The 24,069-nt window shown below is 32.6% G+C and overlaps 2 protein-coding genes across 2 annotated transcripts; one reads left to right on the top strand and one right to left on the bottom strand.

Annotated features, from left to right (window-relative positions):
- Nucleotides 1-61: 61 nt before the first annotated feature.
- LOC125054144 (oxysterol-binding protein 1) lies at nucleotides 62-18,512 on the bottom strand. Its single transcript, XM_047655869.1, has 15 exons — nucleotides 18,248-18,512; nucleotides 17,415-17,603; nucleotides 16,867-17,008; nucleotides 16,626-16,751; nucleotides 16,360-16,525; nucleotides 13,983-14,104; nucleotides 13,465-13,545; nucleotides 12,623-12,733; nucleotides 9,622-9,736; nucleotides 8,004-8,190; nucleotides 7,114-7,201; nucleotides 6,606-6,779; nucleotides 4,537-4,725; nucleotides 3,690-3,832; nucleotides 62-2,957 (listed from the first exon to the last, which is right to left on the bottom strand). The coding sequence occupies exons 1-15, from the start codon at nucleotides 18,388-18,390 to the stop codon at nucleotides 2,606-2,608; spliced, it is 2,328 nt and encodes a 775-aa protein (XP_047511825.1). The 5' UTR covers nucleotides 18,391-18,512; the 3' UTR covers nucleotides 62-2,605.
- Nucleotides 18,513-19,154: 642 nt separating this feature from the next.
- LOC125054145 (apoptosis-inducing factor 3) lies at nucleotides 19,155-23,150 on the top strand. Its single transcript, XM_047655870.1, has 4 exons — nucleotides 19,155-19,243; nucleotides 19,413-19,508; nucleotides 19,624-19,958; nucleotides 21,423-23,150. Exons 1-4 carry the CDS (start codon nucleotides 19,189-19,191, stop codon nucleotides 22,719-22,721), a joined length of 1,785 nt encoding a protein of 594 aa, XP_047511826.1. The 5' UTR covers nucleotides 19,155-19,188; the 3' UTR covers nucleotides 22,722-23,150.
- Nucleotides 23,151-24,069: the final 919 nt, after the last annotated feature.

The following is a 24,069-nucleotide window of genomic DNA, read 5'->3' as shown; positions in this document are numbered from 1 at the left end:
GCTTCAACCGAAGTCTAACCAGGGGTGCGAATTCTACCCGGACTTAAATAAGAACAAAATATTTTAATATTATAGTTTATTTTTTATAACATGATACAGATGTTACGGCTTGTATTCAAACATCATTCTATTAATAAAAATATTAACAAATTATCTTACATCCACTTGAAAATGTACAATTTGTAATAGTTCTTACAAAATAATCTACATCACATACAAGTCGGTATCAAAGCCATACAGGTAACTCGGATTTGATACTAACTCGCCTTGTTAACGGCGTTATTCCTATATAAGGCATTGTACACGTACTGTCTATGGAACAAGCTCAAACGTCCCGTCAAGAATGCGGAACCCGTTAACCTTAGTGTATTTGGACGCAACTACGCTTAGTTCTGGAGTTCACTTGCATTTTAGCCATTATTTACACGGTACAAAAATTATTTTAGAAAAATAAGCCTTAGCGCTCATTTGGGGTTTGAAACTGGAAGCAGAAATATCAAGGATGTATTTTCGTCGCTGTCAATGTTTAGTTTACGAAAAAAGTACGTAAACTAAAATATTACTAGTATACACGGATATTATATACATCCTTTATGAAGCACCTACTGTTATATAAAGTCACTAGAATATTTTAAGTTTTATTTAGAAAGAGGTAAATGTTAATTTATAAACAAGCAAATACTATTTTATTTACAGCGTAGTAATCCAAATGATCAGCCAAATTCTAAATTAACGAGTTTCGTTGTCTGTATAATGTATATTGAACATATAAATTTTATTCCACATTCCTATTGATTTAGGCCCAAAGCCAAAGGCGTAAACGTTTGAACTTAACCCTTTATTTTATTAAAAAATCTCAAAATTGAATACAAATATAGCAGTGAAAATTTATGCATCTTAAACAAACAATTTTAAATAATAAGTTATTTAAACAATAAAATATCTTACAATAATGAAAGTGAACAACAAAGAATATTATACTATGGAATGAGTAGTGAGAATTGTAATGATTTAAGCTGCTTCTGAGACTCGAGTATGTTCCTTCAGAACAAATTAACAATTTAATCAAAATTAATAATTACTGTGCAAAACCACCACTTCTCATAGAACCAAGCAGAATCTAATGATAACTTTTTGTTGAGATATTTTTTGAACATTATTAAATGCAATTTCGTACTTGATGTATGACACCGTCCAGTTCAGCTATTTTAAAGACACCATCAAACATGAAATGTTTTGTGCTGTGTACTAAATAAATATAAGAATTTATTTGATTTTTCATGTTTAAACGTCATTTGCTAAAGATTATGTTGAATTTTTAAACAATGGAAAACCACACAAACAAAAAAACTGACTGGACTTATTGATTTGTAAATGAAACTAAAATTAAAAATTGTCATAAATTATTATAATCTTATTTTGTTACAATATATTTCCGCAAATTATTTATGGATTTTACAATTATATCTTATTTTTTAAAATTGGTGTAACGCCTCAAGCTACCACAGACAAGCTAATTAATAATTTTATATAATATCTACTACGACCTTATCAGCCCTCGTTTGGTAGAAAATCTCGTAGACGCTTTAAGACAGAGACGTAACACGCAAAAGGATGGCTTGACGTGTTAAGAAAATATAATTTGAGAAAAATATTTTTAATTTTGCCAAGATTTTATATATTCGAGTATTAGTATCCATATTCTGAACAGTGGTAATCAATACTTTTGAGGGGCATTTTTAACATCATTTTAATATGCAATACTTAGTTTCGATGGTAGTGATAGTAAAAAGTTTGTAGGAAAAATTTAAAAGTAGCTTGTCTCTGGCAGCATTTTTACAGCGCGTCATATTCTATGACTAGTAACCTCACGGCACAATGAGACTGCAATTGTCAAACAAAACAAGTTTTCGACTTGCGATAGTTTGCACCAATAGACATGGTAACGCCAAAAATTATAGTTGCTTAGTATTTTAAATGTCATTTAAATATTCGCTATATATTTCATAGAAGTAATAAATTTGAAAATAGTTTTGCTGGTAATTATAGGTTATATGTTTTTTTTTAAAGTCAAACTTATTTTTATAATACAATTCGCAATTTTAGTTAGAACTGCTGTACTTTGAGATGCTTTTACAATACAGTTTTATATGACATACTTAATGATTGTTTTTTTTTAATTTTTAGTAAAAACTTTTTCATAGTATGTCCGTATGTTCGTTTCGTTTACTTGTTGAAACATCCAAGTCCATATTTTCCATACAAAATTGATACGGAAGTACTTATTCGGGACACGAACCGTCTTATTACAAAACGTGGTCTAAAGTTTAGTTACCATGGTTACCACATAAATAAATACATACTAGCCAAGTTTCTGCTCTGGATTTATAGTTTCAGTAAAGCGTCGGTCGCATTCTCTTAAGCATTTATTATTATTGATGTAGTAACCGTACACTAACCGTGACAACACGAATCTCACGTTTCAGACCGTACGACAGCCCCTGCGATTAAATTTGCGATCGTTTACAGAATCGCCCTACTGGCAACTATAAAATTGACGTTACCTAACTGCGAATAGGTCTCACGGTGTCCGTCGGCGCGTTCGCTAGAAGATGTCGGCACAGGCGGACCAGTCCTGCTTCTGCTTGCACTCCCAGTACTTGTTGTTGTAGAGATGCCTCAGATGGGGCTGGCCGGGGGCCGCCTGCCTCGTGAACCAGACGGGGGCCCTCGGCGGGGGCGGAGGGCTGCCCCGAGCGGCGGCTTCTTCGGCCGCGGCCTCCAGCTCGCGTCTCGCGGCCCTTTGCTTCTCCTCCAGCCTTAGCTTTTCGACGTTAGCCTCGTCCCAAAGGCCTTCCTCCATGAGTCTCTGGTCCGGACGGAGGCGCGAGTCCGTGGGCGCCACGCCCGATTCTGCTTCGTTTAGTTGCGCCGCTAGGAGGGTGAAGTTGTACCATCTGTGGATAAAAAAAACCTTTCATTTAGGCTAAAATGTACATGAAATATTTTTCACTATTACAATGAATGTCACACAAAATTCTAAAGTTTTGGCACGTATTTATAGATAATAATAAAATAATCCAGTGGCGCTACATCTCTATATGAGTCTCGGGCTCCGATTGCAACCGTTTCTATTTTTATTTCATAGACAAGTAGGTGATCAGCCTCTCGCTACCCCTAATTGTATGTTAGTTAATGACGACTCATTGGTCTAGTGGTTAGTACCCTTGACTGCGAATCCATGGGTCCTGGGTTCGATCCCCGGCTGAGACGAATATCGATGTGATGAGCATTTGGTGTTTAAATATGTATTTATATGTCTATCTATCTATGTATGTATATCCGTTGCCTAGTACCCATAACACAAGCTTCACCAGCTTATCATGGGACTCGGTCAATTGGTGTGAATTGTCTTTAAAAAAAAAAAATGTTTTAAACAATTAAAGCCAGTTGACAATCAGCTTCAAACAAAGTGTTATATTCAACATATATTTGAACATATCTACAACAACTGCCGCCGAACTTAACTACTGTAAATTTTTTATAACTAATAAAAAAATAATCTGGTATTTTGTAAAACGCATTTTATTTCTACAATTAATATCAATGAACCCTTCTAATGAATAAATAATATCTAAATTCTTAAATCATTAATTATTAATAAGTATATTATATAAAAAATAACTGACTTGTCACAATCGCTGGGGGCCGGCACGCGTTCCCAGGCAAGCGTGAATTTACCAGTCTTGCACACCGTGTTGTCTGCGGACGCACTCGTCACGGCCGCCACTTCCACGCGAGTGTCCCAGTGACCTTGCAGCACGTAGCGAGGCTGGAATATTCGTTGTTGTCAAGAATCAGTGGCATAAAATTATAAGAATCAGTAGTGCTACCTTTTAGGTCTGGGCATCAGGTTTGTGTAACAGGTAACTGATTAAAGGTCATTGGTTTAATCAGTTCTAGGCCTGACGAGTACGAGTATTAAATGTGCTCATAGACAGAAATCCCATTGACGCACGCTGAAGCCATTAAGGCCAACACTTATTTTTTACTGAAGATGCAGATCACTATACGGGCGAGAGCAGTGTTAAGGTGGTTCACGTTTACGTATACGGGTTTTTAATAAGATGTAGATACATAAATCTCGTGAGCGTGTGTATAGAAACTTTCGGCTGCACCGATTTTGGTCAAATTATGTGTGTTGTGGATGACAGATGGGTAAAGATTTAGAATTAGATAATACAGTCAAAACCGTTTACGACGACATCGTTTTGAACAACATATCGGTTATATTGACCAAAATCAAAGGTCCCGGCTGAATTAGGTTCTTAATAACAACGTCATCGGCTGTTACGACTATCGGTTTTTACGACGGAAATATGAGTAGTCCCTTCGATGTCGTTATAACAGATTTTGACTGTATTTTTAATTTAAGACGAGTGAACAGAACGTCGACGAGTCTGCTAGTAATCTGTAAAATTGAATTACTTAGTTGACATGAGTAAGAATGAAATACAATAAAAAAACTTCTCTCACCACTCCATTGGGATCCTTAACAACTCCAGTGACCTTCCGTTGCGTGTCCTTGCTAAAGTAGCCATAAGGCACATATTTGAGATGGGCCACGTATCCAGCAGCAGGTCCGGCTTCACCGACTATCTCCATGTCCCCATGGTTATCCACCCAGAGCTTGCCCACTATAATGTTGTGCACGGTTGTCGTTACCTTATGGAAAAATGCTAATTACATACAAATACATTTTTCAAGTGAAACTTCTTTATCGACTTATGGGAGAAATTTTGTAGCAAATCGTCACGTTTTTCGGTAACGCGCCATGTTGCTTTCTGAAGTCAAACTTCTTTATCGGCGTTGGAAAAAAAATTACCGTCACATTTTTCGGTTACGCGCCATCTTTTTCTTGTCCCTAACCTAACCACGGTTGATCCGAAGAGATTCGAAGCCATTAATAAAAAAATATATAATAACGATAAAATTATAGTAATAATTCTATTACAATTAATGAAATTCTCTAATAATCTTAGTAGTAATAAGGTAAAATAAAATAATTGTATTTGTATTCATGACTATGATAATAAAAGCCTTTTGTTAAACTTTATCTAATTTAACTTTATTTAACCAATTTCTGTAAAGTTGCATATAGTAGATCATTTTTCGAAAAATAAGGTCATAAAGAAGTTTCACTTCCTCGTACACCTAGACACACATTTTTTTTTCATACAAGTTCTATCTTTCTACAAAATTCTAAAGTCATTCAAAGGACCTGGAGCTTGAGATAAAACTACTTTTGCCCAGGAGTGACCCACCAACGCCAAACTAATTCCTATGACAATGATAACGTGACAAAGCGTGAGCTACTGTCATTCCCATAAGAATACACCATTATAAATTTTGATAACAAAAAATAAAAATATCATTTATTCATATATAAAATTGTTCTAAATTTACATTTATTGCCAATTCTTAAAAGCGTAGATGAGAAGAAAAAGCTCTCACTCACGTCACTCTTTATACAAAGAGATTATTTATTTCTTCTGTAAAATTATCCAAATTTGCAAAAATACGTACATACTAATACCAAATGGTCACCTCAATCCAGAAAATTCTACAAACCTATCAGTACATATATATAGTATTACTAAAATAAAAAATCGATTTACATAAATACATATAGCAAATAGGACTACGAAATAACCATTGAGTTCAAAACCCAAACCTTATGCCAGCGATACTGACTCCCTGAATTAGTGAAGAGTAGGAATGTCTCATCGTCTGGAGATATCGTGATGAACTGACCACGGAACAGACTGGACACTGAAAAGTGCTGCCAGCATATCCACCCGCTTGCGCCTTCACAGTGAGACGCACTGGTTGGCGGGTGATGCGTCACCTGTGCACCTACCTTTTTTACTATGGGGTTTTATTCCTAGCCTACCTTTCTGCGACATTAATTTCCTGGTTCCAGAAAAAAAATCGGGCTCCTAATAGTTTTGTGTATGTTGGATTGTTAATGATGTTATCTAATTAATTTAATAATTGTCGGCAATGCCTTTCCTTCTGGCAGTATAAGTGTCTATGGGCGGCGGTATGACATAGCAACAGATAGGCCTGTTTATTGACCCCCCAATGTAACGCGCCGTAACGTTTTTCTGTACCCAAGTATAGTAAAACGTCTCGTGACCACCCAGTGACTCTTTACACCTAAAAGTTACCATTATGTGGTGTAAAGTACTGGAAAGTCGAAAATAATATTAACAATAAAGGCTTAATTCAATCCCCGCCCCGCATCGTAACGTTTTACAAAAGGACCCCCCCCCCCCCCCCCCCCAAATTCGTTACGTAATAGTTGAACGCTCCCTTTCCATTTGCCCATATTTTTTTTGTGTTTTCACATAAAATATCCTTATAGGGATACTTCTCTTTCCGAGCGTGTCTATGAACTACTTACCAAAGTTTGACTGTGTGAAAAAACGTGTCAAAATAGTTTTTAGCTTATCACCTATCTCCTTCCTTCCGCCTTAACCTACCTTTCAAAACACGATCGCGCCTGCCTACTTGTCAATGTTAGTTGTCAATTGTCAAAGTACCTTCCGCCAAGAGTATTTGTTGCCGGAAGCGGGGAAGTACGCGTAGGCGCCGCCGAGCGGTATCACCTGCAGGTACTTGCCGCGAAACTTGCTCGTCATCGTGAACTCCTGCCAGCACTGCCACCCGGACACGCCCTCGCAGAATTGGGCCACCATTGGCGGATGGTGCGACACCTAACCATATTTAATTTTAATTTTATTCTTTTTTTGAATTCGAAAATAGAATGAAAATGCAAATTGTATTTTTAAATTTAGGATAGATTGAAATATATTAACAATTGAAACCTAATTGGATATAATTCGATAGAAAATCATTTTAACAAAAAAATTAAGTTATTATTTTTTATCTATGTGTATTTATTAAGCGTCGGCAACGTTTTTTTATTTATACATGTGTGGATATAGGATTTTTAAGGTGAGTGAGCGATAAGGACGTAGGAAAGGCAGGAGGAAGGTTGGGGTTTAGGAAAATTATTATATTTAATTGAATAAATAAACAACGACTTGCCTGTTCCGATATAACTCTCCAACCGAGATCAGACATTCTGTCACATTCATATGTCTCACCTAGCAGCGGGTTAAAAGGCTTTGTCGTTCTGTAATAAAAATTAATATACACTAAACAAAGGCAATAATTGCGTACATTTTTGAACTTAACTTATATAAAAAAGTGCGTGCGTACAAAGTACACATGTCAGAAGTAAAACTTCTTTGGCAAACTAATTTTTAACTCTTGTTCATATTTATACAAATCTAAAACTTTCTGAGACCTAGAGGGGAGGAAGATATGTTAGGAATTTAATGAATTTAATTGTCATTAAAATACTAAAAGTATCGAAAATTAATACAAATTATAATTTAATTTTTTAAAATTATTTGTTAGGTAATAAAAACACGTGGCATTTTAATTTACAATACCTCATTTGAGATGTCATTAAATTATTTTGCATAAAATACTAATTAAATTCTCTCTACGAAATTTTAATTGTAAAAAAATAATTTCTATAAGGTAATTCACCCTTCTCACTCTCTCAATCGGTCTCAATCGCTCTCTCCCTTTTCTTCGACAATAACGCTGCACATCTTCGAGACGTTTCCGTAAAAATTTACCCTCATCTAAAGAAGTTTCACTTCAAAAATGTATAACATTCTAGGATAAGACCAATCCTGTTAATTTATTACCGCCCATGGCCATTACATACCCATTCACACCTTCATCCTCACATAACGGTGTCGTAGAGTTGGTGCCACCAAATAAACTTATATATAAAACATTTACCTCATATCTTATACGAAAGATTTGCTTACTATATAATTTAACATGGAAGCGATAAAAATAATCTTACGTCAATTATGTCTAAATTATATTATATATGTATTATAGTATATAGAATGTACCGGTTAGCTGTAGTAGCATATGAAGACACCGTAAAAGCAGCCACATAGGCCAACTGTTGCGCAGGATCTGAGAAAGTAGCTGCCTGATCCAGAATATACGAGTACTCATAATCCTCCGTTAATCGCTGGAGCATTGAGAGTGGCTCGCTGAAGTTTACCGGAATAGGAATTTTTGATAGCTCCTTACCTAAAAATTAGGAACATCTAATAGTCTTAATCAAATTACTTGCGTTGCTCGAAAAAAGATATTTGTTTTTTTAGCTTCGTTTGACAGTCTACTTGCCAAAGGAAAACCTTCACTACAGACAATATAAATAAAAGACCGTGGTTCGCGTTACATATTTATAAAATAAATCATCTTATTTTAAGTTCTGCTACGCCCCTAGATTATCCTTCGAATCGCTTTAGAATAGGTCTTAAGCTACGGTTTCCTAGAAAAGCGGTGCCGTTAACTAACGGCCGCAATATAACGTTGGGTGACGTCACCCATACGTTGTCTATAAATAACATCGGAGTATGTTTTCTAGAGAACGTTGAGTGTCACCGTAACGTCAAATAGCGGTGCTGCCATTTGCGTGACAGCCGTCATAGCGGTGATAAACAGTAGTAAAACGTTTTTAGCGTGTAGCGGTGCGCATATTTAATTAATACTATGACTTGGACGAGCGAAAATGATAAACAATTAATAGATTTTGTTAAAAATCATGAAAGTTTGTACAATATCAAATCCAAAGAGCACAGACAAGCTCAGATGAAGCAAAATTTGTGGAACGAAATTGGAATAACACTTAAAAAATACGGTTTACTTCTAGGAAACCACAGCTTGGCCACCGTAAAGACGTCCTTTATTCACAACCGTAAAATGACGGCCGTAAGTTAACGGCACCGCTTTTCTAGGAAACTGTAGCTTTAGCTCGATTGGGACTGAGTTGTGATGGCTGGTGCCTATGACCTAATTATTCTTGACTTTAAGTACTTTATACAATCATACATTTCTATAATTTCATTCGGCAGTGTCAATACATATTGTCGAAGTCAGAGGTTGATGGTGAATGAGTTACGTCCCTTTTAGTGCTTCAACCTATCAATCAAATAAACCACCCAAAAAACATAAGCAAGTTTTTCAACAACTATTCTATTTAAAATCTCGACTCTTGATTTTAGTTGTTTTTAGCTTGTAACATTTTAGAAGGGGCCTTGGATAATTGTTCTCAAGACAAAGCTTTAAATACAAAGTGTAAATGTTTTCATTAGCAGTTGTGATTCAACGCGTCGAATCGGTACCAATACGATAACATAAGTTGCTATGAATAATCATTGATAAGGTAAACCTATAAATATTATAACGAAAATATTTTGCGCTCGGCAGGTTTCTTCACAATGTATCGTCGTATACCTTTTAAATACTAAATGGTACATTTAGATGTGTCGATAAACTGAGGGTAGGTACTTTCAAGTTATAATTATAGTAATAGATTTTTAATTTTGCGAACCTAAAATTTGCACTTAAATCAACGACGTCAAAATGTTTAAATACGAAAATCTTTTAACGGAAATCAAAGAAATTTCTCCTAAATAAATTGGTGAGGTTTGTGTACGAGTAGTTCTTGCTACTTACCTATACAATTCTTCATAATAGACCACAAGCTAAGGGGATAGTTGGGTTTATCAGGCACTCGTGTTCGCCGCGGCTTTCCCTCAATCATACTATCTGTTGCTTGAGATACATGAGGCTGAAAAAATAACAAAATATATATGAGAAATTAAGAGATTTTAATTACGGCACCAATTGATTTTTCTTTCTATGTGAAGAATAATCACCCGTTCGTATGTGTAAGATCATCATCGTGAGGAAACCGACATGTCTTAGACCACAGAAGTCGACGGTATCTGCCTAGCAGTGTGATCGCCTACCTTTGTCTATTAAGAAAAACACACCCCGCAACAGGTACAGAGCGTTGCTGTCGAACAACATTACTAATAACTAATACTATTTAATGTATCTAACAATATTGTGAACTGTCAAAAGACCACGCATTATTTCCTGATAGATTAAAATCGTGTTACGTTGTTTTTGAAATCTTAACATAATTTTTCTAGTAAGACGTTTCTATGACCTTAAGTTAAATAACACTATTAGAAGCTTCATAACATCTTTGGCAATAAGTTAAAAAAAATGACCATCTTAGCAAGCACTTTGTGTACCATAAATAATCCGCAATGGAGCCATAAATTATAAATAGATCGGATTTCAAAATATATCATAAATAGAACCCTCATACCCGATCCGGATTTACGTTATCAACAGGAAGTTACAGTCCTTAGTCATTTGTTTATGATAAGCAAGTTCTGCATATTGTTTAAAACTGGATAGTACTACTACAAGACCTTTTAAATTAACTAGCGTTTATTAAGTATTTATTAACCGTCCGAATCACATACTTTTACTAAAGAGAGCAGTAAAGAACGACTTTTTAAACGTGTTTAAATCGCCTCTAAACTATTACGTAATTGTATTCATTATTAATATTACATAAAGTCTGGAAATACCGACACAGTCATAGAGTTACTAAGTCAGTATTTAACCTAGTTGCATCGACTCACTAATGCAAAGAACACACGGTCACCATAAATGAGCAAAGCAAAGCCTTTTGCTGTCATATGTTTTTTTTGCTTGCTGTCATAGTCATAATATGTTGTTTTGGATTAAGGTAAAAATTCATAAAGGAAACCAAATTATATTATTACGATTTTTTTTAATAGAATATTTATTATACATTTAATTAAACGTGCGTTTAAATTACGGCCAATGGAATTTTCTTTCTATGGGCGCAATGGGTCCTATAGTGAAGGGCAAACATCGTGAAGAAACCGGCATATCTCAAACCCAAATAATGATGACATGTGTCAGACACAGAAAGCTGATCACCTACTCTTTTAATCGAAACCTTTTTAAAATATACCTTTTAAATAAAAAGCGATCAACAACTTCGATAGATGTGTTTGTAATAATAACATAAGCGTAATACGATGACATATTTTTGTTAAATACACAACAATCGTACGGAACACTTTCATAATAATGTTTTAAATTTTGTAAATATCACATAATATCTTGTCTTTATTTTTTTACACGCTTTATATTAGCTTCACCTGTATGTATGTATGTAACCGACTCCTTCGGACTCGATTTTGACCCACATTAAACGGATAGATTTAATTCAAACTTTGTACACTTATAAATAATCAGCGACAATATAATAATTTCATAGGTTTATCTCGAAAAAACAATGAAATTTTTTTAAGTACAGAAAGCAATACGATTAAATTAAGACAACACGTATTGCTGCTAGGACTAAAAAGTGGAAAATAAATATAGTTTAAAAAAAACTTAAAAACAAGTGGAAAATAATTCCTAATTTAGGCTGAACATGGTAATGAACAAAAAATACTGGTATTATTGTGGAAAAGCGTGGCGCGCCCTCTGCCATATTTTTCGTCTATCGAGCAACCCACGCTTTTCTAAAAGCGTGTTTTTTAGTTTTTTTAAACTATATTTATTTTTATCACACATAATATGGACTTTTACCATTTACTTTGACTTTTTATGTATTATTCATTACATTTTTGACATTGCTCAAGATATAGGCTATCGCCTAGCAACACAGGTTAAAAGTCGCTAAACGAAGGACGTAGACTAAAGTGATTTAAATTACACGCCCCAATATCAGGGTGAAGGTCAACTCAATCAATAACGACCAATTTCATTTAATCACACCTACTATTTAGTGTCGTGGAGTCGAAATTGTTAAAATAACATATTTATTAAATACATTATATGAAATAATAGACAACAAGGTCAAAAAAGCGAGAACCACGCTTATTCGAGGATTACAAGTGTTTATAAAAACGTTTTCGGTAGATGACCTTGAAAATTTGTTAGACAATAATTATCTCGTATTTACGCCAGTATTTATTTAAATAAAAAAACTGCATTCTAATATCGACTCTTTCGGCATTAAACTTTTTATAAGGTTATTCTTAATTTAAATAATTATTAACATTTAGCATTAAAATATGGAAAAATGCAAGTGAACACTTTTGGGCTTGGCAATAAAAACAAATACTAAAATTATGAACGTGTTACTTAGGAATATTTCTTTAATAATATTGACCTCTAATTTCCAATCGGTTGTCATGCATTTTAAGTTGCCAACTTTAGTCATGTCTATTTATTGGAATTAAAATCTGCGCCCGACCCATGTCTCTAGCGTTAGCTTCTACGTCTTTTAAACGCGATCGTTAAATATTTTACGAAGTTCACAATAATTAGACATGGTTAATATTTGTATCATTCCTAAAAATATTTTGTAAGATCCGAGTCATAATGATATCATGTATAAATATATTTACCCTTTACGTCAAGACTTGACGCTGAACTTAACTTGTAAACAAATTTAATAAGCATACTAAATGTCTTGTCATCAATTTTCTTTTGTATATACTATGTCTACAGTATAGTAGTAAATTACGCACGCTAATTTTAGCAATTTAAATATAAAAGACAATATATACATTTAAACTAAAGAACGCTAATACGGAAACAGATAAAAACTCACCCATATCTTGATATCCATTTCCTTATTATTTAGGTCTTTGAGATTAGCGGCGGCGACTTCCGGACCCCCCATTGCACTCTCTGCACGCTCTTTATCTTCTACGAATATTACCTACAACACATTTTCCATATAAAAAAAGATGAAAAGTACAATGGAAATTGATCCATTAGTCGATCTAGTATAGGGAAAAATTGGGATAAAATATCTATATTCAGAAGCACTCGTTCATCAATATTCAATAATAATGTACAATCAGCTTCTAAAAAGCGCTGAAAATGGGCAAACATACCGTTTCTATTTAACAACAACGGCGAAAAACACTCGAAACTATATCGAGTATACTATGTGAATAATGTTACAAATTTTCGCCTTATATCTAGAAGTTATATTTAAGGGTAGAAATCGTGTAGAACACCATGTCATACCTTCTCGATTTAATTGATTAAAAGATCAAAATAATTTTCAACACCTCTATCACTCGTAGTATCTAATGGTGAATAAATAAATGATAATGCTAAGAATAATTTTATTATAGTAATTAGTCTTAACATATTTCTAACGATAAAATCAATTACTAAACTGCTAATGTTGTCTTTATATTGAAAATTAGTTTATAGATATATATAATATTTATATATAAGCATCTTAATACTATATATTTGGCATTTAAGGAAATGTTTATTATGGCTTCATTCTATATTTACAAATAACACCCGTTTGTGTGAGACAACTGGCATTCAACCCAGAATCGAAGATGTATGATAGAAATAGAAGTATGAAAGTAAAGTATGTAAGTATTACTACTAGCCTATCAATTAATTTTTAAGAAAAATTTTACTTACTTGTTGTGTTTCCGTTAGTTCAGTTTCTGCCTCTGATTCGTCAGAGCTTTCTCCACTTTTTACTTTGTTTTTTCTATTTACCTACAAAGCAAAATTAAACATGAAAATTGTGATCGAAGACAAGATATTTAAAAAAATCTGCTAATGAAATTAATAGTGTATAATAAATGTTTATTACAAAAATCAAGAGAATGACCCCTCCCGCACAAGCATTTGAAAGAACCACTAGATTGCCTGGATGCTGTTAGTGTTTGTGATAACTTTTTCTTTTTAACATAGTAATGGTAGCCAATTAAACTCATAGATATCCAACATACAAAACAAGAAAAAAAATTTTAATAAAAAAATGTTTAAAAAACCAAATTATGGTGTGATTTTTTGTTTAATAAAAACAAGTGGCCTTTATAAAAAAGTGGTAATTAATAAAAACTAAAATGTTGAATGATAGTGTACAATTAAAATACACTATTATCCTAAATCATTATAAGTTTACTAAAATTATAATGTATAAAACTTACAGGTACTTTGATTACAAAAGAATTTTTGTCCTCCATTCCTGAGGAAGTTCCTTCTTCGACTGCATCAAAAAATTCATGTTCCTCATCTTCTGTGTCGTTGTTGGGGCCAGAACCATTGCCACCTACAAAGAGGATAGTTATTGCCTATATAAAATACACACACTACAAAATTGCTTCATACATATTTTTATAGATATTATATTATACAGCAATATTTTAATTAGATTAGTCTTTCTTTAAAAGACTGGTTCAACCTATATGTGTAGTTTTAGAAAACAATTTATATATAGATTGCAAGTAACAACAAGTTATAGTGAAATTCACAATACTTTGACTATTATTTTTTTATAGGAACTGGCAATTAAACTAACCAACATATGCACATTTTACAGCAGCATTATAAGATATATTTATATTTTATCGAAAAAGATAATTTATTTCTTAAAATCCCTTTTAAGGAATGTGGTTTTTATCAAATAGAGAGCACACACAGCATCTAAATTAGAGTAACGCACAATACTTAATTAGTTTAAGTAGCTGCTAACATTTTAAAATAAGATAAACTGTATTTTAAAACAAAACCACAACTCACAACTTAAACATGACAAAGCGTGTAAAATGACCATGGACAGAAGCTCTATGTAAGAAGCCTACAACTGACATGGGGTAGATAGATACATATTTATTAGGTATCATTATTTTTAATTTCTTTTGAAGCAAGTAGGTGATCAGCCTTATGTGCATTTAATTACTCCAGTTAAAACTGACAACCAATAATCTCACTGAACTACATTGATTTACAATTTTTATACTCTTTAACTACACAAACTAAACTAATTCTAAAATAAAAATACCAATTAACCAAAATTGTATTATAAAACAAAACTAGTATTTTATGTGAAATAAATAATAATATATATTAAAATTAGAGTTCAGAGTCCAGCCCTAACACTAACTATGACTTGCATATGTCAAAATCCAATAACTTTTTGACATACAGGAATCAAACTCAACACTATGTTACCTGAATATACTTTTTAATATCATAACTAAGCAATTTTGAATTCCATATTAGGGATTGCTGGACAATAGAAAGTACTTTCTACAATACAACTATGGCCTGTAATTGCTTATGGCATATCAAATTTAACATTTCCTGCTTGCAGCTCAACTATTAGAAACTAAGTAGTGCCTTTCTGAATACCTTAACTTTTTACAAGCTACTTTACAATTTTATGTATTACCTACTAAAAATATATCTAGTATTTTTAAAATCTAGGTACATCACTTTGTGTGTTCCTATTAGGACGAATTAAATTCATAATATACTCTAAACAGCTCCAAATTGCACTTGTCATTTCCTTTCAAATAGAATGGAGCCTAAAATAATAAACAAAGCTACTTAATGCCATTGACTTTTGAAACTGATAGTGACAGTGTGATCATGAAAAGATTTTGGTTTTAGCCCTGTGCATTTACTTGACAATAACATAAGCATGCACATTGTTCATGAAATTGCATTGTGATGTGAGACACTCAGCACCGGTTGATATCATCATATTCACTTACCACCCATGACGAGGTCTTAGCTGAATTATTTATGCATAATAACAAAGTGTAAGGATATATATTTTCAAATTAAAGCCACTAAATACACACCAACAATAACACAGGTAACACTTAAAAATTCAGAGGCACGGTAATATTGGGCAGTGAATAATTAGATAAACGAATCCGCACCAATTATTGCAAGATTTTACTTTATTTCCAATAACACAACCTTGATATCCGAAAGCCGAGAAAACCAAGAATTGCACTACATACAGAACTCCATTACGATCGATTTACCTACCGAAACAAGTGCTAAGAATGTTTCTTTTCATACATTTTTTAAAGATATTATAAATACTTTACAATTTTATTAATAGATTGAAGAAATATTTAAAAAATATATAGATACAAAGGTAATTTTGTAAGTCGCCCAATAAATTAATTCCGATTTTCTTCGATCCGTCACCAAACGTGAAATGTCACGCGTCAAATGACAATTCAATTTCAATCGTCATTCCTTAATCGTTCATCACTTCAGAGTCGTGATTGTTTATTTCTCAATACAGTTCTTTTTAAACATTTGTAGTATTAATAAAGTAAAAAAAACATATTTTATTGAATTGCTCGAAGTCTTGACTTACAAATCATAAATTTACCTATATGGTTAAAAAACTCTGTCAAAAATCTTAGATCACAGATTTTTAATTAGTTTTAGATTTTATTTTGTTAGACATTAGAAAAAAAAGTACCACTTTGCTTGTACAAAATGCTAAAGTACCTTCCATTTTGTGCTTCATCGGTACTCAGCTGTATAATCTTATATTACCTGCCGCATGAGGAGTACTTCTAGCTGTCTTCTCCAAAGAGTCATGCTGTCTTGCAAGTTGTTCCACAATCTCTTGTAGACGCAACTTCTGTTCACGTTCGTGTTGTAAGGCACGACTCATGCGCGCGCTGGATGTTGCGGCCGCGCTCATGAACTCTGAGCATGCCTATGTAAGTAATTCTATTAATATTTAGTCTTATTATAGGCTAAATGTAAAAATCATAGATAGCTTTAAAGTTGATATAAATTATTCAATGCCAACTTACATTCATCATAGCATTGCAGGAAATTCTAAACAGTGTAGCTCTTTCTGAAACCTGTTTAGCAGTGTCTGATGGTGGTATTTCAAGGTCCACTAAAGACCTCTGTAGTGCCGCACCATGTCTAGTTACCTGTTAAAAGATATTGTACATTTACATTATTAAGATTTAATATTAAAATTTAAGAAATAATCTTAAGAGGGGGTCACATCTTAGGAATTCATGTAAAGGAAATAAATAATCTCACCAATTCAGAGCATGTACGTAGATCATGAAACCTTGCATTTAGTTCCCTAGCAATACCCCCTGCATCTTCACTTTCTCCCTCTGTTTGTGGCACTGGCCCAGAATTTATCTGATCATCGTCATCGTCAGATTCTTGTGCGCGACTGAAAAACATTACATTAACTGCATTTATAACGCAAGGTACTAAGTACTATAGCCTGCCTGCATTAATTACAAGTGCCAACACAGTTGGCGCCATTAAAGAGACTTTTGGCCTGCATTATAACTGCGAAAAAATTATAGATTTGTATGTATTTGTTAAATTACTATACTTGTACATTGTATCATTCATTGTTCTTGTTCCTTATATATTTTTTTCTTGTTTTCTTTATTTGTGTTGTACAACTGTTAGTTGGTAATAAATGTAGAAACCTTTTACCGTTAATTTGTTTGCACCATTATACAACTATAAATTTTTTTCAAACAATGGTAATTTTTTTGTTTAAATTGTAGCAGGGATAAAGATTCTATAACCATTATAATAAAAAAAATTATGAAGTAAAAACTCACATAGCTTTAGCTTTGGCAAGTTCAAGAGCTGTGACCCAGCTTTGCCGTTCCACTTCATCATGAGCACGAATATGAAATGTCTGAGTTCCACCATTGCTGATTACAAAAGTACAAGAGTCAGCTGTATGAATCAGTGCTCCAAGAAGTGATATCGTTCCACGGCATGTATGTACCATCTCTGCTTGATTTCTACAAATGAAGTGTTATTCATTACCAAGAATACCATTAATATATTTAGCCATTACATATAAATAAACAAATACTGCCCTATACAAATGGATTCAGCCCTTAATAATATTAACATACATATATAAATTATTATGAAAAAGATGTTTCAGCAATTTAAATACATATTTTAGAATAAAAAATTAACTTTAAATTATGTTTTATTGTTATTAATTAATTCTTATTACTTATCAAAAGCAATCTATTTTTTTTTTAGTCATAGTGAAAATGATATCAAAATAGTTCTAAGATTTGGTCCAGGATGTCCTTTAATAATATGCAAATCCATACTTGTATTTAAAACTAATAAACAGTCAACAAGTGGTAAAATCACAATAAAATTTGTATCAATTACATTTCAACTAAAATTTTGTATTATTTGTGTTATGCGACTTAATAATAATAAAACTGGTGTTACATCAAATACCACATATTAAAAAAAAATATCTTTTACACATACAAAACAATAACGAAAGAGTTTAAAAGAATAATTACTTCCATTGCTCAATAACCGGTCTATTTATATAATATGTCGCGTATTTATATAACAGTAATTAATAAGTTATTACAGACAAATTAACACAGTAAGATAATAGTGTAGTATGTACCTGTAGTATGATAGTAGTCCGTTTGACAACACGAACCATCTTCGTTGGTATCCTTTGAGATAGTTCGTCCATTTAAACAACCAGCCCTTTTTTTCTGGATCTCCAGGTAAAGGTTGTCCTTTAGCTACGATAACTTCAGACATTTCAACAATTATTTTGGGACTTTAAATAAATAAAAATCATCACATCGCTCAAGCCACGTTCATGACGACCAAATTCCAATTCTTTATTTAGTGATTAGAAAATCATCATTCATCAGTCACCACAGTACGTATAAGTAGATCGTTGACAGGTACAACATAGACACATTGGAGTTTAATATAATCTTTATTCTTGCATTAAATACCACACAGATTACATATTACGATAAGCAGCTACGGATCCCGTTTCTTCTTGAAAAATAAATTAATTGAAGTAAATAGAACAAAAAATATTTTGATGATTGATCCCTTGGTTTGATATTGAGTCATTAGGCAAGTATATCTAGCTGTATCTTTTCGTTACCAGACCATACATTTTTTAACAAGTCTCGTTATCTTCAAGTCAATTTAGAGATTTACTGTCTTGTGTTTCAAACTAAACTCTGAAATTTACCCTGAATCTCAAGATCTGCAAAGAACAACCTTATTCTTCATCTGAATGCGAAACCGACAACCCTCTCAGACCGGTATGGTTCCCAAGTCCCAACCTACATCCCTCATTCAAGAAAACTTAGACTAACTATAACGTTTCAAGGGTAAGATTGTAATATTAACTAGTCAAAATTATAATAAAATATGTAAGACATAGTTATGTAAAATTTCGCCTGGTTTAAACGCTTGATTTATCTTGATTTATCTTTTATTTGATAAATAACTGCCGTTAACTGGCAAGAGCAAGACCATTGTACAATCAACTTTTATTCTGTCGTGACGGTCTGCCGTCTGTGAAATAATGCAATAATGTTTATCAATAGATGTCGCAGTACAACTATAACTGCTTTGCGTTTTACTCAAGGTGATCCTTTCGCTCCAGTTCCTGCTTCCTTCATAGTCAATACGAATTACGAAATATCTATAGAGCCATTTAAAAGTTTATTTAAATAATAGCATTACTAAATACCTTTTTATAATAAATAAATTAGAAATATTCCTAACCTCAACAATAAGTTACTAATTTATTTCAGGTTTAGTGGTAAACCGACAGCTAAGAAAAATGGGTAATTCTGAATCGAGATCATATTCTCCAAATCAACAATGTTCCTCATCTAAAAATGATTCACGTGAGTTTTTTTACATGCAATTTTATTTTAATACCGATCTGTAGGTAGACAAATTTTAACTCGAAGAGTTTCTTATTTGTAAATTTTAGAAGAATTAAAACGTTTGGTCTTGCAGATGGTATCATATCGCGCACTGACTCGCAAGTTGAGTATGTGGAGGCGATAGTATGCCAATCAACAGATTTGAAGGAAAATGAAATGAAAGTGTTTGACATAGCTGAACATGGTAAAGTGCTTCTTGTTAAACAAAAAGGAGAATTTAGTGCAGTAGGTCCTAAGTGTACCCACTATGGTGCCCCATTGAATACTGGAGCCCTTGGTGATGGAAGAGTGAGATGTCCGTGGCATGGTGCATGTTTCAATTTGAAAACTGGTGATATAGAAGATTTCCCTGGATTTGATTCACTACCTTGTCATCAAGTTACTGTTACAGACAAAGGAGAAGTAAAGGTTTGTTATAAAAAAGTTAATTTAAAATTTTTTACACAGTTGTGGTCCATATTCCTTCATAGATCTTATGGGAAGTATGTGTATATAACCATCAAGGTATTTGTATTCTTGTAAAATCAGTTACTAACCATGATTTATGGTTCATTGTCATTATGGATTTTGTTCAACCTATATTCTATTCTTAGTTTTTTAAAATAAAATAAGTTTTTCTCATCATTTGTGAATGAAACATAAATTTATTATAATCAGATATTTGTAGCTTAATTAATTTTGTTTTTAATACATATCAGAAATTCCTTATTAACTTAATAGTTATACATTGTGCAAAACATCCATGATGTCATTTTATTCCAATATAATGGTCTTGTAAAACTGTAATGAGTCACCCTATAATATAAGTCAATTATTTCAATTATATTTACACCAAGCAACACATCCAGGCTTGTTTAAGAATTGGTAATTAATTTGCTTTAATAGAAGTTTAAAGTAAGAGTAAAACATTTTATAAATTGAAGCATATTTACTTTACATAAACTTATCTATGCTTAATTTACTAAAAAAAACAATGTTTAGCTTAACAAAAAAAAATCGCCTTTTTAATATTATTTGTTCAATTATCAATAGTTTTTCAACTACACTTTTTTTTAAATACTCACTAGATATATGAAAAGAGTAAAAAAAAATTGTTAATTTAAATAATGAGCAATAGATGATGAACATTGTATAAGGCATTAAATTGTAAAATCTGATAGAAATGTCTCCATATTAAAATAATAAGGCCATTTGTGAGTTTTCTAAAAGTTTTTTAACTACAAAACATTTAACATGAATTATTTTATTGGTACAATAAAACTTAAAGAATATATAGTGTGCATTATCATACTTCCTGTCCACTCCTAATTTATTGTGGTTTAAATTTTTTACAAAATATAACTAACCACACCGCACAGTGATATTTGGTTTGTTTTTTTTCTACTATTATGGGGTTTTAATGACAGGAGGCATGTTATGTATGAAATGAGAAATTGCTTGATATTAAATCATAAATATTGACAAATAAAATGATGATGTTATCAGTGTGTAGAAGTTAACTAGTATTTAACTGGCTGTTACATAAACCTATTTTCCTATGATTTGATGACCTCAGTTCTGAGGTCACTTCAAATGACCTTCCTTTTTCATGAGTAACAAGGCCGTCAAGTTACTTATAAAACTTGGGCAATGGCCAATTCAACTTCTAACTTACTAAAAAATAAAAAATGCATTTCATATACAACATATTATATAGTAGAGATAGTTATTAAATGCAAGGAAAATTATAATGTTATTTTCTACCAACATGATCTTGTAAAATTCAGATCAAAAGATGTAGATGTTCTTATTCAATTCCATGTTAATGAAAGCACAATAATTCCAAAAATCGTAATAAATTGATTTTCATAATTATTTCAAATTACATTACAGGTACGAGCGAAATTAGCCGATCTGAAATCCAACAAACGAGTGAAAGAAATAGGAATAGCATCACCATGCGACAGTACTGCGGTTGTTGTTGTGGGAGGTGGTCCATCTGGCGCCACCTGTGTTGAAACACTAAGAAGTGAAGGTTTTAAGGGCCGTATCACCCTTGTCTGCAAAGAAAAATACCTCCCATATGATAGGGTCAAAGTTTCAAAGATTGGCACTGCTACAGATATTGAGAAACTACAGGCAAGAAATCAACAGTACTACGAAGAAGCCAATATTGAAGTCCTCAAGGGAGTAGAAGCTACGAAAGTTAACACGGAAGAAAGAATGGTTGAGCTCAGCGACGGAAGTAAACTTACCTATAGTGCTCTGTATTTAGCGACTGGATCTAAACCACGAGTTCCTATCATTCCTGGCATTGAGTTAAGCAATATATTCACGGTCCGTAATTTCGACGATGCTATGAACATTCTCAATCAATTAGGGTCAGATAAGGAGAAAGACGTTGTGGTACTGGGCTTAAGTTTCATAGGTTTAGAAGTCGCGTCCTCTTGCGTTTCCAAGGCCAAGTCGATGACTGTTATTGGCAAGGATACAGCACCACTAGGTCAAATATTTGGTACAGACATAGGCAAAAGCTTACAAACTCTATTCGAAAATAATAATGTAAAGTTTCATTTTAAAACAACAGTTGTGAAATGTAATGGCGAAAATGGAGTTCTGAAATCTGTAGAACTTGAAAATGGGGAAATATTACCAGCAGATATGTTGGTTTTGGGAATAGGCACAACATATTACACAGATTTTATTAAGGACAGTGGTATTAACTTATTACCCAATGGTGCTGTCATTGTCAATGATAAACTTGAGACTAACATAAAAAATGTTTATGCGGGTGGCGACATAGCTCACGCTCCCGTTTTCGCCAATAATAATGATCAGATGTCCATTGGGCATATTGGTTTGTCTCAATACCATGGTCTAGTGGCAGCCAAAAACATATTAAAAAGGGAAACACCTTTGCATACTGTTCCCTATTTCTGGACAATGCTTTTTGGAAAATCAATTAGATATGCTGGTTGTGGAAGACCAGTTAGTTCTTTAATAGAAGGCAATGTTGCAGAGCTTAAATTTGTTATATTCTTTTTTGATAAGTCGGATAAGGTTATATCTGTTGCGTCTTGCATGAGGGATCCAGTAGTGTCGCAATTTGCTGAGTTACTTCATCAAGGTAAATCTATTTACAAGAAAGACCTTGAAAGTGATTCCTTTGCTTGGACCACAACTATTAACTAGTTATGTTTAAGATACAATAGTTAGTAAAACATGTCAGTATTGTGTAAACAAATTTCAATTTTATACAGAGAATGGATTTTTTTATAAATGCTTTAGTTTAACTTGCTTTTTAAAGTTGAACTGTGTACTTAAAAATCAAAGATCTGTTCTGCAATAGACATTATATTAACTAAATAGAAATAAAGCATTATCAATGCTAATAAATTAACTGCATATTAGGTTTGTATAGTACAAAATATTTACTTTATATGAAAAATTGTATTAAAAACAATCTGTGATTTATGAAATACCGCCTTTGTGCAAACTACAAAATTATAAACTTTTTGTATTTGGCACAAATTGTTTGTGCTGAGTAAGAAAAACATAATTGATATTTTGGTTACTAATAATTAAAGGTTTTTTAGACCTTAGTTTTAGTTGAAAAAGTTACTTTATTTTTTTATTCATTGAATATTTGGTTTATACAGAGTTTAAGGAGCTATGATCATGTAAAAATTTAATTTTCTCACTAACTTATAAGAAGTCTACTTAGTTAAACCATTTCTTAGATTTAATTGCTTTGAAAAGTAAAATGTGTGCTAAAGCTTTGATGTAAACCTAAAGAAGTTGCTATTTCATACTTTTAATATGCTTGTTAGTAACAAGAAAAACAACAAAAATAAAATATATATATATAATTATATACCTGTATGTTTTTCTTTTATAAGCTTCACACTATTAAACAGCAATTTGTTTAAAATTAATTTATTATAGTATCAAGATATCTCACTAGCCATTTTTGATAGAATAGATATTATTAATATGATATAACAGTTGCAGGCAATTCTTTTTTATTGCCAAAATATAAACAGATAAGTACAGAGAACAAGTGAAAGTTACCAAAACTATAAACCTAATACCTTATTACCTGAGTTAAGTTACAAAAAAGAAATAAAAAGCATTTAACGAAAATTGTATATTTTAAGTTACCTAAACGCTAATCTAGAACAACATTCTAAAAGACTAATCCCAAGATTCTTTAACTCTCAGATGATTTAACCTCTCATACAGGGTAACATCATTTTTGAACATTCTCCTTGTTGAGTCAACAAGCCTTTCTTGCCTTGCAACTTGTTTGCCTAAAGCTTTAGAATGACCAGCACTTTCAGCCTGCAATCAGTAAACATTCATAAAAATATACCTACATGGATTAAGATAGATTAAAATAATAAGGTTTTTATAGAATGCTGTGTGCATTACTACTTACCTCGGTCAGATAGGGGTGGCGAAGATAATACATGTTTTGTTCTTCAATTTCTAAATCACGTTGAAGTTTACGAAGATGTTTAAGTTCTACTTTTTTAACCAA

This window comes from Pieris napi, chromosome 11 (assembly GCF_905475465.1).
Source record: "Pieris napi chromosome 11, ilPieNapi1.2, whole genome shotgun sequence".
NCBI classification, from domain to species: Eukaryota; Metazoa; Arthropoda; class Insecta; order Lepidoptera; family Pieridae; genus Pieris; species Pieris napi.
This window is presented reverse-complemented; position numbering and strand designations above follow the sequence as displayed.